Consider the following 19,266-nt stretch of genomic DNA (forward strand, 5'->3'; position numbering starts at 1 on the left):
CCTGGACTTCCCATTGGCTCCTCAGACTATCCGTGTCCAATCTTCTTTCCACTCCCCACTCCCGCACCTGCCTGTCCTCCTCCCTTCCCTGCCTCAATGAATGGTGCCCCTCCTCCCCCACCTGGTCGATGCCATGGGTCCAGGCAAGTGCAAGGTCTGGCCCTGGGACCAGAAGGATGGGCCTTGACTCAGGATGAGGAAGGACCCTCTTCCTAGCTTCCCCCAAATAGCTTGATTCACCTCCCTTCTCAGTTACACTGTTCAGCTTTCTTGCTCCAAAAGGTTGGAGACAGTTACTTACTTTTGAAATTGTAGGATCTCTGTTCCTCAGACCCAAGGTGCAGAATGTCTTGGTTATGAGTTGGTGACAGAGCCCTGCCAAATCCAGATCTCCAGACTCCACCCCAGGGGTCTCCCTGGTCTGACACTGCAAGCCGCGCTCCTCACCAACCTCCCAACATTGGGACTCACTGGGAGCTCCCTGGAGCTGGAAGCATGGGCTGGTTTCAGCAAGGACCTGCTGTCATCGGGCTGAGGAGTCCAGGCCACTGGTGCTGCCCCTCACAGGAAGGTTCGTGAACAATGCACTAGGTACCTTCCTGTCAGGAGATGCTCTGGGAATTCCCGGGTGGCCAGAGCCCTCCAACCTGGGTGTAGGGAAACCAACACTTAAACTAAAAGCTAGCCAGGCACGGTGGCTCACACCTGTAATCCTAGCACTTTACAGGGCTGAGGCGGGTGGATCACTTGAGGCCAGGAGTTCAAGACCAGCCTGGCCAACATGATGAAACCCCGTCTCTACTAAAAATACAAAATTTAGCCTGGCATGGTGGTGGGCGCTTGTAGTCTCGGCTACTCAGGAGGCTGAGGTAGGAGAATCCCTTGAACACAGGAGGTAGAGGTTCCAGTGAGCCCAGATTGCACCACTGTACTCCAGCCTGGGCAACAGAGCAAGACTCCATCTCTAAATAAATAAATAAATAAATAAAAGCTTATTTCCAGAGAAGGAGATGGAGTGGAGCCCACTTATTAAGACCCACCCGGCAGATGCTGGTCAGCCCAGGAGGGGAGAACCAACTGGTATGCTGTATGGACTCTGAATCCTGTTCCTTGCCAGAACTGAGCCTTGGATGGCACAGAAACTTCCCAGTCCACACCAAGGATTGCTGATTGAGAAACAATCTGGCCTGCAGGCATGGGTCTGGGGCTCAGAGGGCTCTGGACAGCTGACTTCTGGTTGGGAAACTGATCACCCTTCTCGGTCCTGGGAGACCTTCCTTGGAAGAGGCCTGGCAGCATTTAGCACCAATGGGGGTTTATCCAGAGAGAAGTCCCAAGCACCCCTTTTCGCTCTCCTAGTGATTTAGAGCTGAAAGGAATCATCTCGTCTATCTACCTCATTTTACAAAAAAATTGAAATCCAGAGAAGTTCACCAAGCTTCCACAGTGAGAATGCACATCTTTCAATTCATTCAACAAACATTGACGAAGTATCTACCGTAATACCTCATTGTGCTGGTCATTGTTCTAGGCACAGGGACATAGCAGAAAACAGGTTAGACAAATTTTCTGAGCTTCTGGAAGCAACTCTCCAGCAGGGAGGCAGTCAATACATGGTTAAAGAGGTGGAGAAGACAATTTTAGATAGTACTAAGTACTATGAGGAAGATAAACCAGAATGATAAAGAGAGATAGTAATTGGTAGAAGCAGGAAGGAACATGCAGATATGTATGCACGGATAAGAGAGGCCTTTCTGAGGAGGCGACATCCGATCCTGAATGATAAGAACGAGTTAACCTGGAAAGGTCTGGGCACAGACCCTCGCAAGTAGAGAGAACAGCTTGTGCAAAGGCCCTGACACGTTTGGGGAGAGTAAAGAGACCTGTGTGGATTGTTCTCAGGGAGCAAGTGAGGAGAGGAAGAGAGGTAGGACCTGAGGTAGAGCAGGCAAACCTGGCCCAGGTCAGTTGGGCTTTAAGGACATGGGAAGAAATTTGAAACATGTAATAAGAAGTCATTGGAGTTGTTTTTTCTTTTTCTAATAGACTTTATTTTTTAGAGCAGTTTTAGGTTCACAGCAAAATTGAGAGGAAAGCACAAAAAATTCCTATATACTCTCTCCCCCTACATGTATAAACTCCCCGACTATCAATGTCCTCACCAGCCTGGTACAGTTGTTAAATTTGATGAAACTACACAGACACATCATTTTGTTTGTTTGTTTGTTTTTTGAGACAGAGTCTTGCTCTGTCACCAAGCTGGAGTGTGGTGGTGCAACCTTGGCTCACTGCAACCTCTGTGCCCCCCGGGGTTCAAGTGATTCTCCTGCCTCAGCCTCCCAAGTAGTTGGGATTACAGGTGCCCACCACCACGCCCAGCTAATTTTTGTATTTTTAGTAGAGATGGGGTTTCACTACGTTGGCCAGGCTGGTCTCGAACTCCTGACCTCTGGTGATCCACCTGCCTTGGCCTTCCAAAGTGCTGCGATTACAGGCATGAACCACCGTGCTCGGCCACAGACACATCATTATAACCCAGAGTTCGGAGTTTGCCTTGGGGTTTGCTCTTGGTGGCGCACATTTGATGATTTGAACAAATGTATAAAGGCATGTGTCTACCAGTACAGTAACACACAAAGTAGTTGCACTGCCCTAAAAATTCTCTGTGCTCTGCTGGTTCGTCCTTTCCTCCTCTCTAGCCTGTAGCAACCACACATTTTTTTACTGTCTCCATAGTTTTGTCTTTTCCAGAATATCATATAGTTGCTATCATATATATGGCCTTTTCAGATTGACTTGTTTCACTTAGTAGTATGCACTTAAGATTCCTTTATGTCTTTTCATGGCTTGACAGCTCATTTCTTTTTAGCATTGAATAATATTTCATTGTTTGGATGTACCCCAGTTTATTTTTCCATTCACCCAATGAAGGACATCTTCCAAGTTTTGGCAATTATGAATAAAGCTACTATCAACATCTGTGTGCAGGTTCTTGTGTGGACATAAGTTTCCAGCTCATTTGGGTAATTACCAAGGAGCGTGATTGCTGGATCATTTGATAAAAGTATGGTTAGTTTTGTAAGAAACTGCCAAACTATCTTCCAAAGTGGCTGTGCCATTTTGCATTCCCACCAGCAACGAGTGAGAGTTTCTGTTGCTCTGCCTGTTGCTTCATCAATGTTTGGTGTTGTCAATGTTTTGGATTTTGGCCATTCTAATAGTTATGTAGTGATAGTTCATTGTTGTTCCCCACTGACATATTCCTTAATGACATATGATGGTTAGCATCTTTTTTTTTTTTTTTTCGATCTGTCGCCCAGGCTGGAGTACAATGGTGTGATCTTGGCTCACTGCAAGCTCCACCTCCCGGGTTCACACCATTCTCCTGCCTCAGCCTCCTGAGTAGCTGGGACTACAGGCACCCGCCACGACACCTGGCTAATTCTTTTGTATTTTTAGTAGAGACGGGGTTTCACCGTGTTAGCCAGGATGGTCTCGATCTCCTGACCTCGTGATCTGCCCGCCTTGGCCTCCCAAAGTGTTGGGATTACAGGCTTGAGCCACCGCACCTGGCCAATGGTTAGCATCTTTTTTTGGTTTTGTTTTTTGGAGATGGATTTTCACTCTTGTCACCCAGGCTGGAGTGCAATGGCGTGATCTCGGCTCACTACAGCCTCTGCTTCCTGGGTTCAAGCCATTCTCCTGCCTCAGCCTCCCAAGTAGCTGGGATTATAGGCACCCACCACCGCACCTGGCTAATTTTTTGTATTTTTAGTAGAGACGGGGTTCGGGCCTGTTGGCCAGGCTGCTCTCGAACTCCTGGCCTCAGGTGATTCACCCGCCTCGGCCTCCCAAAGTGCTGGGATTACAGGCATGAGTCACCGCGCCTGGCCAGTTAGCATCTTTTTATATGCTTTCTTGCCATCTGTATATCTTCTTTGGTGAGGTATCTGTTCAGGTCTTTTGCCCATTTTTTAATTGGGTGGTCAGTTTTCTTATTGTTGAACTTTATGAGTTCTTCAGGCCAGGCACGGTGACTCACACCTGTAATCCCAGTACTTTGGGAGGCCAAAGCAGGAGGATAACTTGAGGCAGGAGTTCAAGATGGGCCTGAAACCCATCTACAAAAAATACAAAAATTAGCTGGGCACAATGGTGCACCCCTGTAATCCCAGCACTTTGGGGGGCTGAGGTAGGAGGATCACTTGAGCTCAGGTGGTTGAGGCTATAGTGAGCCATGATTGTGCCACTGCACTCCAGCCTGGGCAACAGAGTAAGACCCTGTAAGACCCTGCTTCAAAAATTCGAAAAAAAAAAAAAAAGAAAGAAAGAAAGAAAAAAGAGTTATTTGTATATTTTGAATAACAGTTCTTTATCAGCTATGTCTTTTCCAAATATTTTCTCCCTGTCTGTGACTTTTCTCATTCTCTTGACAGTGTCTTTTTCTTTTTCTTCTTGAAAGGTATGACTGAGGGAATGACAGTGTCTTTTGCAGAGCAGAGGTTAATTTTAATGAAGTCTAACTTTATATTAATTATTCCTTTCATGGGTCAAAAAATGTCATTGCCAAACTCAAGATGATCTATGTTTTCTACTATGTTCTCTTTTTGGAGTTTTATAGTTTTGTGTTTTATACATAGGTGTATGATCCATTTTGAGTTAATTTTTGGAGAGTTTTGATTAACGGAATATGTTTTCTGATTAAAGTTTGTCACAGACCACTGTTGAATCTGAGGATGGAGAATGGGAGCAGGAGGAGGCAGTTGCAGTTGCCCTGGCAGGTGATGGAGAGTCACAAATGGATATAAAATGTGTTTTGGAAGTGAGACCAAGACACCTGCTGGGGACTGACTCTGAGGGATGTGGGATAGGAAGGAATTAAGAATGTGCCCTGGCCGGGCACAGTGGCTCATGCCTATAGTCCCAGCACTCTGGGAGGCCGAGGTGGGCAGATCACCTGAGGTCAGGAGTCCGAGACCAGCCTGGCCAACATGGTGAAACCCTGTCTCTACTAAAAATACAAAAATTAGCCGGGTGTTGTGGCATGTGCCTGTAATCCCAGCTACTCAGGAGGCGGAGGCAGGAGAATCGCTTGAACCTGGGAGGTGGAGGTTGCAGTGAGCCGATATCTCACCATTGCACTCCAGCCTGGGCAACAGAGCAAAACTCCGTCTCAAATAATAAAATAATAATAATAATAATAATAATAATAATAATAGCAACAACAATAAGCCCCAGGGCTGGGTGCGGTGGCTCATGCCTGTAATCTCAACAGTTTGGGAGGCCGAGGTGGATAGATCACCTGAAGTCAGGAGTTTGAGACCAGCCAGACCAACATGGTGAAACCCCACCTCCACTAAAAATATAAAATTAGCCAGGTGTGGTGGCACATGCCTGTAATCCCAGTTGCTTGAGAGGCTAAGGCAGGAGAATTGCTTGAACTTGGGAGATGGTGGTTGCAGTGAGCTGAGATCACGCCATTGCACTCTAGCCTGGGCAACAAGAGCAAAACTCTGTCTCAAAAACAAAACAAAAACAGAAATAAAAAAAAACAGAATGAGCCCCAGGTCTGGAGGCCTGGCTGGGTGTACTGAGATGAGAACAGGTGTCAGTGGAAGGGCATTCTGGTAGATGGTTCTGGTGCCCAATGGAGAGGCCAGGCTTGCGGTGGGAGCCTGGGAAACAGCTGTGAATGGCTGGCATGTAAAATGGCACTTGGTATAGAGGAGAAGAGAGAAGCAGGCTCTTTCTATGACCTCTGGCTGTTTGCAACACGCAGTTCACACCCTGGGAACCTTCTGGCCAGGGGTTGGAGAGAGAGTGAGACACTATTAATTAATTCGCGGTACTGACTGGGTGTGGGCCAGGGCAAGGGGGATCAGTAGGGGCGGACTGAGGGCAAAGCCCTCAGACCTATTATCCCTCTGCAAACTCAGACCTCTTTCCTGAATGTAGATTTCCAATGGGTTCAAGAATTTTGCTGGGGAAATAAAATAATTGGGCAATCAGCCAGAAAAAGGCGAATGTGGATTGGGAGACTGTTTACAATGGACTGTTGCCTCTTCAGGAGGGAGGGCAGCCCCGTCCTTTGTCATGCAGAGGAAGGAGCCTGGCCTCCTAGGCCTGTGGGTCGGTGGGGGTGGGGGATCTGGCTGGTCTGCAGGGTGTGATAGGGCCCAAAAGGCCAGGAATTGTGAAGTCATCCTGAAGCCAGATCTGCTGTCCTGGAGGGCAGGAGGGGGCGGGGAATGGGAGAGCGAGAGGATGCTCACCATCCTGACGGAGGGCCCAGCCCTGGGACTGAACTTGAGGACATGATGCAGGGAGGAGGCAGATGAGGAGTGGGACCTTGTGCCCTCGGGCAGCATCCTGCCCCGATAGGCCAGGATGTGACCCCAACCAGAGGCCAGGTTGCCAGGTGAGGGCCATGGGAAAACACGGGGGTCAGAGGTCATCCTGGGGCCTCCATGGGTGGGGCGAGCTGGACTCAGGCCTGGGCTCTGAGGTCAGCAAAGCTATGAGTCCAGGAGTGGAGTGGCTTCTAAGTCAGAGCCTAGTATCTGGGGTCTCCAGGGTGGCTTTTGTCCCCTCCCTGGGCAGGGGCAGACACTACTGAGAGTGCTCAGGAAATGCCAAAGGCCAGTCCAGGTGTCTTGGGCTGCTCCAACCCACACCATCAACCTCCCTGACCCCAGGCCTGGGGGCCCATGTGGTTTCCAGACATGCCCTGTGTGGGCCCTCACTGTTGTCCTTGAGTAGCTGAGACTCCCATGGAGGACAGTGGGGAACGAGGCAGGAATAAAGACCCATGTTTCAGGTCATCCAGCCCCTTCCTGGCAAGAGTGAGTTCTAAGTTCAGTCTCCAGGGTGCCACTCACCAGCTGTGTGGCCCTGGACAAGTTGCTGACCCTCCCTCTGATAGGCCGTCCACAAGTCAGTTGGTGAAGCCGGGAGAGGCTGGATTCCTAAAGAGGGCGAGGGAGGATGCTTCGCAGCCAGGTCCCAACAGCTGATGATGGCTGGACCTTGTTGCCCAAGATGGCTCCGTGTGGTTGGCTGGCACGCAGGTAATCCTCACTACGTGCTCGGGGCATAGATAGAATTGATGCCCCCATCTCATAGACAAGGAAGCTGAGGCACTGGCAGATGATGAATTCGTCCAAGGTCACCCAGCTAGGATTGCTCCTCCCCTGCCCCCCATAGTGCTCTGGTTAGCAATCTGCAACCTTGGGCAAGGATCTTAGATGCTCTGGGCCTCCTTTATGAAATGTCAACAATGCCTTCCTCCCAGGGCATGGCGGACAGTGAAGGAGAAAAGGAGAGAGAAGTGACGTGAGGGGAGAAACCAGGCTTCCTGAAGGTGACTGTGGAACCACTGCAAGGGCAGCTCGGGCACCTGCAGGTTCCGGAGCTCGCCTTTGAGGAGTGCCTGCCTGTCCCAGGTCCCTGCAATGCACCTGTACTTCCTGTTGTTGAGGTTGCCCCTGTCTCCTCAGGTTCATTCAGGATACTGAAAAGCGGTAAAATCATCAACAAATATTTGCTTAAGTAATTGAAGAGAAAAGGAAGCCGGAAGAGGAGTTTATGGAGATGAAAGGCTTCTAGAAGTTCCTTCTTCAAGGCAAGATTTGAGGACAGGGACTGGTTTATGTAAGTGTTTTCCTTTTTGAACTTTTTTTTTTTTTTTTTTTTTTTTTGAGACAAGGTCTCCCTCTATTGCCCAGGTTGGAGTGTAGTGATGCGATCTTGGCTCATTGCAATCTCTGCCTCCCAGGTTCAAGCAATTCTCGTGCCTCAGCCTCCCAAGTAAGCTGGAATTACAGGCACCTGCCCTCACACCTGGCTGATTTTTTGTATTTTTAGTAGAGACAGGGTTTTACCATGTTGCCCATGCTGGTCTCGAACTCCTGACCTCAGGTGATCTGCTCACTTTGGCCTTTCAAAGTGCTGGGGTTACAGGTGTGAGCCACTGCACCTGGCCTTCTTTGTCATTTATCAATCCTGGAAAGTCTTTTCTTTGAAAAGGGAAAGGAGATGTTTTTGGACGGAGCCACTGGGAAGCAGCAGCTTTCAGGTGTGGAAGGAGGGAAGGTCAAGGCCAAAGTGTCCAGCTGTGGAGAGAGTGGCAGGAGCAGCCGTCAATCATGAAATCACTTTTACTCTGGCACAAGGTAGTGTGCACGTTGATGCTGCCACAGAGATGTGGTGGAATCAAAACACCGTCTAGCAGGAAGTGGTTCACTGATAGGCAGAGCTGAGGTATTACTTAAGCCACAAAGAGAAAAACAAACCAAGCCCCACTGCATGAACCTGAGCAGATGGGGGCAGCTCCCCACACACAGGCAGGCCTGGATCTAGGGAGATCAGGAAGCCAGTGGCACCCACTTCATCTGCCAGGGGACAACTTGCTTCTGTTGCTGCTGGGTGGTGGTGAAACGCTGGGCTGGACTGTGGTTGCTCAGGCAGGAGACAGACGTCCCATTGAGGCCCTGGGGCTAGGAGGGCAGAGTGTTGGTGGGATAGGTCCCTAAATAAAGGGGACATAGGTCCTCTTATAATTTCCACCTCCAGCTCTCTGCATGCCTGAGGGTATTTCCTGAAAAGTTTGTATACAATGACTGCAAATAATCAAAATGAGTAACTGTAGAAGAAAATCAGAGGTGTAAATATTAGAAACGAGGAGTAGAATTATCACTATTAATTAGCAAATGACTTTTTTTCCTTCCCACGAAAGCAAACAAATCCATCTCTACACACTCTACTTCTGCATGGTTTTGAATTTTAAATAAATGGAATCATATTCATCTTTCATGTCTGGCTTCTGTTCAATGTTCTGTTTGTGACATTTGCCAATGTTGTAGACAGTTTTGGTTCATTTTCTTTGCCACAAATTATTCCATAAGACTACACTACATTTTATTTGTGCTTTACAGTGTTGATGGATATTTTTGGTGAGTTGCTTCAGTTTGGACTCTTATAAACAATGCTGCTGTATCATCAATCTTATGCATGCATTTCCAACTGAATGAAATGACTGTGCCTTTCTTCTTTCTTTCTTTCTTTTTTGAAATGGAGTCTCACTCTCTTGCTCAGGCTGGAAGTGCAGTGGCATGATCTCGGCTCACTGCAACCTCTGTGCCGCCCCCCCGGGGTTCAAGCGATTCTTTTGCCTCAGCCTCCTGAGTAGCTGGGATTACAGGCGCCCGCTGCCAGGCCAGCTAATTTTTGTAATTTTAATAGAGATGGGCTTTCACCATGTTGGCCATGCTGGTCATGAACTCCTGACCTCAGGTGATTCGCCTGCCTCAGCCTCCCAAAGTGCTGGGATTAGAGGTGTGAGCCACTGTGCCTGGCCCCTTTTTGTTTTTAAGAGACAGGGTCTTGCTCTGTTGCCCAGGCTGCTATATTGCAGTGGTGCAATCACGGCTCACTGTAGCCTAGAACTCCTGGGCTCAAGCAATCCTCCCACCTCAGCCTCCCGAGTAGCTGGGAGTACTAACAGGTATGTTCTACCACACCAGGCTGATTTTTTTTATAGTAGACATGAGGTCTTGCTATGTTGCTGAGGCTGGTCTTGAACTCCTGGCCTCAAACCATCCTTATACCTCAGCATCCCAAAGTGTTGGGATTATAGGCATGAGCCGTGGTGCCTGGCCACTGGGTCTTAAGTTTACGTGGTATCTTGAACTGTAGTAAATACTGCCGAGTTCTCTATGTGGTGTAGCACTTTACGCTCTCACCAGTGATATTTGAGAGTTCTCACTGCTCCAGATATTAATCAAATTGGTTTTACTCAACATCCATTATTATTATTTTTATTATTTAAAAACAGGGTCTCACTCTGTCACCCAGGTTTGGAGTGCCGTGGCACAATCATAGCTAACTGCAGCCTTAAACTCCTGAGTTCAAGTGATCCTCCTGTCTTAGCTTCCTGAGTAGCCAGGTGCATACCACCACACCTGACTAATTTTAAAAATTTTTTGTAGAGATGGAGGTCTTGTTATGTTGCCCAGGCTGGTCTTGAACTCTTGGCTTCAAGCAATCCTTCTGCCTTGGACCCTCAAAGTGCTGGAATTTAAGGCGTGATCCACCATGCCCGGCCTGTTCTCAATTTTTTTTTTTTTGTCACCCAGGCTGGAATGCAGTGGTGTGATCTCGGCTCACTGCAACCTCTGCCTCCTGGGTTCAAGCGATTCTCCTGCCCCAGCCTCCCAAATAGCTGGGATTACAGGAGCATGCCACTATGCCCAGCTAATTTTTGTATTTTTAGTAGAGACGGGGTTTCACTATGTTGGTCAGGCTGGTCTCGAACTCTTGACCCCGTGATCTGCCTGCCTCAGCCTCCCAAAGTGCTGGGATTACAGGCGTGAGCCACCGCACCCAGCCCGTTCTTGATTTTTAAAAACTTCTATTATGGATTCTTCCTTACCATGATAAAATGTATTTAGCTCAACCATAAAGCTCATACTCAATGGGTAAATAGTAAAGGAGTCCTGTTAAAACCAGGAATAAAACAATGCTATCCACTATCATCACTTTTATTGAATATTGTTCTAGAAAAGCTACTAACTAATGGAGTTAGACATAGAAAAAAAAAAAACCCAGAGGAATAAACTTTGAAAAAGAGGAATTAAATTATTAGTAGCAAATATTAAGATTTTGTACCTAGAAAATGCAAGAAATCAACTAAGAACTATTACAAACAATAAGAAGTTCCAGTAAAGTCTTCTGTGTACCAATTTTGAACTCAGTTTACTGGAATGTCCTATTGTTTGTAAGAAATTTGAAGAAGACTTCTATGTACCAATTGGTACCATAGCCTCAAATCTTCAGGCTGGGCACAATGACTCATGCCTGTAATCCCAGCACTTTGGGAGGCCTAGGCTGGTGGATCACTTGAGGTCAGGAGTTCAAGACCATGAAACCCTGACTCTACTAAAAATAAAAAACAGCCAGGTTGGTGGTGTGTGCCTGTAATCCCAGCTACTCAGAGGCTGAGGCAGGAGAATCACTTGAACCTAGGAGGTGGAGGTGGCAGTGAGCAGAGATCGTGCCACTACACTCCAGCCTGGGTGACAGAGTGACTCTGTCTCAAGAAAAAAAAAAAAAAGAAAAAGAAATCAAGTCTTTAATGACACAAACAACACTTAAGCAGTGTGATGGTATAAAAAAAAATCCCATCTTCAATACAAATTAAAAGCAAACTACCCAGGAGATGATTTAACAAATTATATATAAGATGTTTTAACAAGTTATATACAAGACATAAGACAAACAATGAGGAAAGGCAAACTGTGTTCTTAGATGAGAAAATGCCAATGCTTCCTAATCTGTGAATTTAAAATAATTCAATAAAAACATTAGAGTATGACTAAAAAACAGCATAAACAAAGTATAAAACACAAATTATACATGGGAGAAATATTTGCAATGCATATAACAGAGAAAAGGCTAATGTCCCTGATATATAAAGAGTGTCTACAAATCAGTAAGAAAAAACAACTCAACAGAAAATTGACACAAGATATGAACAAACAGTTCTCAAAAGCAGAAATATAAGCTGAGCATGATGGCACACACCTATGTTCCCAGTTTCTCCAGAGGTTGAGACAGGAGAATTACTTGTGCCTAGGAGTTCGAGGCCAGTCTGGGCAACACAGCAAGACTTCCTCTCTATGAAGTATAAAAAATGTTGTCTGGGCACGGTGGTTCATGTCTGTAATCCCAGCACTTTGCGGGGCTGAGATGGGCAGATCACCTGAGGTTAGGAGTTCGAGACCAGCCTGGCCAACATGGTGAAACCCCATTTCTACTAAAAATACAAAAATTAGCCAGGCGTGGTGGTGGGTGCCTGTAATCCCAGCTACTTGGGAGGCTAAGACAGCAGAAACCCCAGAGGAGGAGAATCTCTTAAACCCAGGAGGTGGAGGTTGCAGTGAGCTGAGATCCTGCCACTGCACTCCAGCCTAGGCAACACAGTGAGACTCTATCTCAAAATAACAACAACAACAACAATAATAACAATAATAATAATAATAATAATTCAGCTGGGTGTGGTGGTGCACATCTGTTCCAGTTACTCAGGAGACTGAGGCGGGAGGATCCCTTGAGCCCAGAAGGTTGAGGCTGCAGTGAGCTGAGATGGCACCACTGTACTCCAGGCTGGACAACAAAGTGAGACCCTGTCTCAAAAAATAAATAAATAAAGATAAAATAGAAATGTGCAGATGAGGAACAAAAAGAGACTGACATTCTTCCATATTCCCTTTCCTATCTTTTGAAAGTTGTGCTATTTGTATTAATTACAAACAAAAACAAAACAATTCAGTTTCAACACCAGAGGACAAAAAAGAAAAAGGAAACAACAAAAAAAAAAAAAAAAGAGAAAAAGGAAAAAAAGAAACAATGCTAACACACAATTTAAAAAATTTAAACATTTAAAAAATTAAGAGAGACTCCTACTATTTATTGAGCACCTAGTGTGTACCAGGAGGCTGTGCTAGGCACTCTGTAGACATCTTGATTAACACAAACACTGCAAGAAAAATACATTATTCCCATTTTATAGGTGGAAACGTATTGAAGAATGTGGAAAACCTGCCAGTGGCTGGGTGTGGTAGCTCACACTTGTAATCCTAGCACTTTGGGAAGCCAAGGCAGGAGAATGGCTTGAGGCCAAGAGTTCAAGACCAACCTGGCCAACATAGTGAGACCCCCGTCTCAGAAAAAAAATTTAAAAATATGGCCAGGCGCGGTGGCTCATGCTTGCAATCCCAGAACTTTGGGAGGCCGAGGGGGCCAGATCACTTGAGGCCAGGAGTTTGGGACCAGACTGGCCAACATGGTGAAACCCCAGTCTCTACTAAAAATACAAAAAAATTAGTCAGGCATGGTGGCAGGCGCCTGTAATCCCAGCTACTCAGGAGGCTGAGGCAAGAGAATCGCTTGAACCCAGGTGGCGGAGGTTGCAGTGAGCCAGGATCACACCATTGCACTCCAGCCTGGGCAATAAGAGTGAAACTCCCTCTCAAATAAATAAATAAATAAAAAAGAATAATTTAAAAAATTAATTTGAAAAAGTAAAAGAAAACCTGCCAGAGGCCACACAGCTAGTAAATGTGAGTGACATAGTAAGGTTTGAACTCACTCTTGCCAAGAAGGGTGTCATGCTGGACCCCCAAGCAGGCAAGCTGGGAGGGTACCACCTTGGAGAGACCAAAGAAAAGACCCAGAGACAGCAGGCGAGACATGAGCTTTATTCAAGGGACTTACGCACAGGGGGAAGTCCAGGAGAGGCAGTTGGACAGGAGCAACCGCTGCTATTTGTGAAAAGCATGCAAGTTATGTGGAAATCTTTACATTGCAACTTTTGTTTGGTTGGTTGGTTGGGTTTTTTTGAGACAGAGTCTCACTCTGTTACCCAGGCTGGAGTGCAGTGGTGCAATCTCAGCTCACTGCAACTTCTGCCTCCCAGGTTCAAGCGCATCTCCTGTCTCAGCCTCCCGAGTAGCTGGGACTACAGGTGTCCTCCACCAAGCCCAGGTAATTTTTGTACTTTTAGTAGAGTCAAGGTTTTGCTATGTTGGCCAGGCTGGGCTCGAATTCTTGACCTCAAGTAATCTGCCCACCTTAGCCTCCCAAAGTGCTGGGATTATAGGCGTGAGCCACCACGCCCAGCCCAAAACCTTCACATTGCAACTTCCATCTAGCAACCTCTACTTAGCAGCCTCCACCTACCTCAAAACAATGGACCTCTGTTCCTTGTACAGACTGTGTTCCAAGTAATGGGCCAGGGGCCTGATGTTCTTCATAGTTAAACGGAATTAAACATCCAGGTTGGCCGTTCCCAGGGTCCATAGCTTGGAACACTGAACAAACATCACCAAGAGACAGAAGGTCCTTGCCAGGCCATGCTTGAGTTGTTGGTGTCTGGCAAGATGTGCCCACCATACAAAGGCGCTGGATGAACTAAAACGGGTCCTTATTCCTGGTTTGTTTCCCACCCTCCTCAGCCCAGACGGAGCCCCAGGGAAGGCCCCCCATGAGGCCAGAGTCTGAGCTACTCTGGGAGAACAGGAAGGGCCCACACAGGGGGTGCCTGGAACCACCAAGGAGCCACATGGGCCCCCAGGCCTGGGGTCAGGGAGGTTGATGGTGTGGGTTGGGGCAGCCCAGGACACCTGGACTGGCCTTGGGGCATTTCCTGAGCACTCTCAGAAGTATCTGCCCCTTCCCAGGAAGGGGGCAAAAGCCACCCTGGAGACCCCAGATGCTGGGCTCTGACTTAGAAACCACTCCACTCCTGGACTGTTAGCTTCGCTGACCTCAGAGCCCAGGCCTGAGTCCAGCTCGTCCCCATCCTTGGAGGCCCCAGGATGACCTCTGACCCCTACGTTTTCCCACGGCCCTTACTTGGCAACCTGGCCTCTGGTTGGGGTCACATCCTGGACCACCAGGGGCAGGAGTGTGGTCAAGGGCACAGGGCCCCACTCCTCATCTACCTTCCTACCTGGCCCCCTCCCCCTCTCCCCAGCATGGCCAGCCCACTGCCCTCCAGTGCCCTTAGTTCTGGGCCCAGGGCCAGGTCCAAATGTGCTCTGAGTCAGGGTAGGGATCACTCATTCCCTTGCCCCGCTCTCCTCCCATAGAAGATCTGGTTCTGGGGCCAGTTTACCATCTCAAGCCCAATCTGGGCAGACCCAGGTGGGGATGGTTGGGGAAGCCAGGCTCCTTCTTCTGCATGACAAAGGGTGAGGCTGCCCTCCCTCCTGGCAACACTTCAGACCATTGTAAACAGTCTCCCAATCCACATTCGCTTTCTTTTTCTGACCTCTGGCTAGCGTTGCCAGATGTGACAAATAAGGGTGAGGTGGCTCAAGCCTACAATCCCAGCACTTTGGGAGGCCGAGACGGGCGGATCACGAGGTCATCAGATTGAGACTATCCTGGCTAACATGGTGAAATCCCGGCTCTACTTTTTTTTTTTTTTTTTTTTTTTTTTTTNAAACCCTTACAGAGTGTTTACCTGTCACTAGACACTGGTGTTAGTGTCTAGTGAAACATCCTGCATGTACTAATGCATTTAATCTTCACACTAACCCTATGAGGAAGACCTCATGATCATCACCCTCTTTCTGTAGATGAGGAAACTGAGGCACTGAGAAGTTAACTAACTTGCTAGCAGGTCAAACCGTTGGCAGATGGCAGGTCTCATATGTGAACGCAGCCAGTCTAAAATGTGTGTCTGAGGAGACACAGGGGGGATCCCACCTCAATCTGCCACCAGTACCTATGGCTTTGAACAGGCCATGCCTCTGGGCAGCTCTGGCCTCTGCTTTCTAGGTTCCTGTCCCTCGTCTGTGTCCATTATGCTTATTATCAGTGTTATTCTTATCCCTCCCCCTTCTCTGATGCTAAACACTCCCCCAACACACACACTACTAAAAGCCCCGGGCTCCAGCTGAGTGCTGGTGGCACGAACCGGCCAGCCAGCTCACTGGGGAGAGCACACCCCAGAATAATTCTGCTGTCTGAAGGGGGGACTCCTGTGCTGTGGTCATGTGACTGCAAAGGCACTTGCTGAAATTGCTGTTCCTGGGACTCCCAAAAACAGTAGCGCTGCCAGATTTGTGTCCTGACAGTGTCTAGCATCCTCTGTCATGCGGGGAGGGCAGGGATGGTGAGACAACCCTGAGGGACCCCTGGTGCGGGGAGAGGCAGGGGATGTGCAAGGAGTGTGGGTTGGAGAGAGATGACCAAGGGGCTTCTGTGAACGTGGTCCAAACCAGCAGGAAGGCAGAATCCTTCCCGCCCTTCCTTTATGATTTGCAAACCTGGGCCCAGCTCAGCCTCCAGAAGAGACTTAAAGAGATTTAAGCAGCTGGCTAGCAGGACTTTCTTTTACACAGAATAGACTAACTTTTTCATAGAACGGGGCTGGGGTAAGGCCAGGAAAATTAAACAAGCACTAAAAATATTGTCACGCTGCTGACAGCACAATCACAGGCCCCAGGCCTGGGTGGCATCCAGACAGCCCTGTTCTTTCGAGACAGCCCCCTCCTCCAGGCTCAGGGACCTGTCTGGCTGTGAGCTCCCAGGAGGTCCCAGGGGTGTGACCTGCTTCCCTCCCTCCCTCCCTTTTCCCTTCACCCCAGGCCAGCCCAGGGCCAGCTATAAAGCTGGCCCAGCCTGGCTCTCAGCACGCCCAGCTGCCTAAGACCTTCCTTCAGTCTCCTTAGAGGACAGCTCCACTCTGCCTCCTGCTCCTCCAGAGCAGCACCATGCGGCCCCTGTGGCTCTGCTGGGCACTCTGGGTGCTGCCCCTGGCCAGCCCGGGGGTGGCCATGACTGGGGAGCAGCTCCTGGGCAGCCTGCTGCAGCAGCTGCAGCTCAGCGAGGTGCCTGTACCTGACAGGGTCGACATGGAGGAGCTGGTCATCCCCGCCCACGTGAGGGCCCAGTATGTGGCCCTGCTGCGGCGCAGCCATGGGGACCGCTCCCGCGGGAAGAGGTTCAGCCACAGCTTCCGAGGTGAGGCCCTCCCTCCCTGCTGCCCCCGGTCCCATGGTCAGGGACAGGCCGGTTGTGCCCACTCTGGTGGTGTCAAAGGGCTCCTGGCCTTTTAGGACTCTGTGGGAGGCTGTGTGAGGGCCACGGTCCAAGGAGCAGTGAGGAGGGGCCAGGCCTGGGCCCAGGGTCTCCAGCTGTGCACTGAGGGCCCCCCTCTAGCCCAGGGGAGGTGCACCAGGCTAGACCTGTTGGAAAAACCAAGGCATCAGAGAAGGGGAGGGTAGAGGAGAAAAAGTAGAGCTGGGGGAGCGGGTGAGTGTGTGCCTCAAGGAACTTGGTGCAGCTGTACTCCCGGGGTCTGTTTTCACACTGCCACTCTGGTCTGAACCTAACCTTGAGTAAATGGCTTTAATATCCTCTCTCCACCATGTGCTCATCTGGAACAGGGGTATGACTATGTCTTAGCCATCTCCCAGCACTGTGAACATCAAAGTGAGTTCTTGTGGATAGAAGCATGTTTGGATAACTGAAAAATACCTAAGTAGACTACCTGGGTTATACCTGGCTGTCAGGGGTGCAGCTGGGCCTGAATCCTCCCGAAGCCTCTCGCCTCCCTAGCTCCTCAGTGCCCAGAGCTAGACCCAAGGCCGGGCACCTGGGTGAGGATTCTGCTCCTAGCATCTCAGCTGAGGCAAACTTGCTAGCCCGGGGTCCCACAGTCGCCCCTGCCTGCTGGATGTAAACTGTTACTAAACAAGGCCCAGATCCAAGGGAGATTTTTAAACTGGGCTTGCCCCAGAGATAGAACAGGGACGATGTCTCCTGGCCTGGCTGCCAGCTTATTGTCCCTGCCATCCTCAGAGATCCCCTGGAGTCCGGGGAGGCCCTGCTGACCCTGCTCTTGTCCCCAGAGATGGCCGGCAGGTTCCTGGCGTCGGAGACCAGCACCCACCTGCTGGTGTTCGGCATGGAGCAGCGGCTGCCGCCCAACAGCGAGCTGGTGCAGGCCGTACTGCGGCTCTTCCAGGAGCCGGTCCCCAAGGCCACGCTGCACAGGCACGGGCGGCTGTCCCCGCGCAGCGCCCGGGCCCGGGTGACCGTCGAGTGGCTTCGCGTCCGCGACGACGGCTCCAACCGCACTTCTCTCATCGACTCCAGGTGGGGGTCGCGCGGGCGCGCAGGGCAGGGGGAGGGGGCTGCTGGGCCTGGTTTGGGGGCGGGGACGCGGGGGGCGGAGCGGGGTCCTCCGGGCCAGTCCCAGTCTCCGCCCTCACGCGGCGCTGGGTCTCCGTGTGGTGTCTCAGGCTGGTGGGCGTCCACGAGAGCGGCTGGAAGGTCTTCGACGTGACCGAGGCCGTGAACTTCTGGCAGCAGCTGAGCCGGCCCCGGCAGCCGCTGCTGCTACAGGTGTCGGTGCAGAGGGAGCATCCGGGCCCACTGGCGTCCGGCGCCCACAAGCTGGTCCGCTTTGCCTCGCAGGGGGCGCCGGCCGGGCTTGGGGAGCCCCAGCTGGAGCTGCACACCCTTAACCTCGGAGACTACGGGTAGGTGCTGAGGGTTAAACTGGTGAGCCGAATAAAGAGACAGAGAGGCAATTAGATTTGTTTTGAAATGGACAACTTTTCAGAGTGCTTTGGGAATGAATGAGACAACGTATACAATTCTTCCTCTGACTCTTAGGAGGTCTTCAGTAAATATCAGTTATTAATTTTCAAGTTATTTGTAGCTGTCTATCCTATATCACAAACATCCAGCTTTTTGAAGTTGAGAGATGGATCATAAATCTCCATCCCAGATGCCCTCTGACCTCAGCCTTCCCAGCTGACTGCTGACCCTGCTCTCTTTGCCCACACAGAGCTCAGGGCGACTGTGACCCTGAAGCACCAGTGACCGAGGGCACCCGTTGCTGCCGCCAGGAGATGTACATTGACCTGCAGGGGATGAAGTGGGCCGATAACTGGGTGCTGGAGCCCCCGGGCTTCCTGGCTTATGAGTGTGTGGGCACCTGCCAGCAGCCCCCGGAGGCCCTGGCCTTCAAGTGGCCGTTTCTGGGGCCACGACAGTGCATCGCCTCGGAGACTGCCTCGCTGCCCATGATCGTCAGCATCAAGGAGGGAGGCAGGACCAGGCCCCAGGTGGTCAGCCTGCCCAACATGAGGGTGCAGAAGTGCAGCTGTGCCTCAGATGGGGCACTCGTGCCAAGGGGACTCCAGCCGTAGGCGCCTGGTGTAGCCACCGAGGGACTTGACTTGTGTGTGTTTCTGAAGTGTTCTAGGGTACCAGGAGAGCTGGTGATGACTGAATTGCTGATGGACAAATGCTCTGTGCTCTCTAGTGAGCCCTGAATTTGCTTCCCTTGACAAGTTACCTCACCTAGTTTGTGCTTCTCAGGAATGAGAGTCCTTGGCCACTGGGGAGCCCTTGCTCAGTTTTCTCTATTCTTATTATTCACTGCACTATATCCTAAGCACTTACATGTGGAGATACTGTAACCTGAGGGCAGAAACCCCAATGTGTCATTGTTTACTTGTCCTGTCACTGGATCTGGGCTAAACTCCTCCACCACTATGGACCTAAGACCTGGGGTTAAGTGTGGGTTGTGCAACCCCAATTCAGATAATAAAGACTTTGTAAAACATGAATAAAACACATTTTATTCTGTAATTTTGTAATTTTCTATTTTATTTTAATTAATTATTTGTGAGACGGAGTCTTGCTCTGTCACCCAGGCTGGAGTGCAGTGGCCGAATCTCAACT

General features: G+C 49.7%; 1 protein-coding gene across 3 annotated transcripts; it reads left to right on the plus strand.

The window, feature by feature from the left end:
* Window positions 1–617: 617 nt before the first annotated feature.
* On the plus strand, window positions 618–19,169 carry LOC112628699 (left-right determination factor 1-like). 3 transcript variants are annotated; one of them, XM_025391862.1, is made up of 6 exons: window positions 618–628; window positions 1,932–1,939; window positions 16,218–16,530; window positions 17,421–17,667; window positions 17,814–18,053; window positions 18,365–19,169. In XM_025391862.1, the coding sequence occupies exons 3-6, from the start codon at window positions 16,281–16,283 to the stop codon at window positions 18,726–18,728; spliced, it is 1,101 nt and encodes a 366-aa protein (XP_025247647.1). In that variant the 5' UTR covers window positions 618–628; window positions 1,932–1,939; window positions 16,218–16,280; the 3' UTR covers window positions 18,729–19,169. The 3 variants fall into 3 exon arrangements, with proteins under 3 accessions (XP_025247647.1, XP_025247657.1, XP_025247640.1); XM_025391872.1 differs by lacking the exons at window positions 618–628; window positions 1,932–1,939 and having other exon boundaries at window positions 15,965–16,530; window positions 17,421–17,467; window positions 17,552–17,667; XM_025391855.1 differs by lacking the exons at window positions 618–628; window positions 1,932–1,939 and having other exon boundaries at window positions 15,965–16,530.
* Window positions 19,170–19,266: the final 97 nt, after the last annotated feature.

This window comes from Theropithecus gelada, chromosome 1 (genome assembly GCF_003255815.1).
Source record: "Theropithecus gelada isolate Dixy chromosome 1, Tgel_1.0, whole genome shotgun sequence".
Taxonomy (NCBI): domain Eukaryota; kingdom Metazoa; phylum Chordata; class Mammalia; order Primates; family Cercopithecidae; genus Theropithecus; species Theropithecus gelada.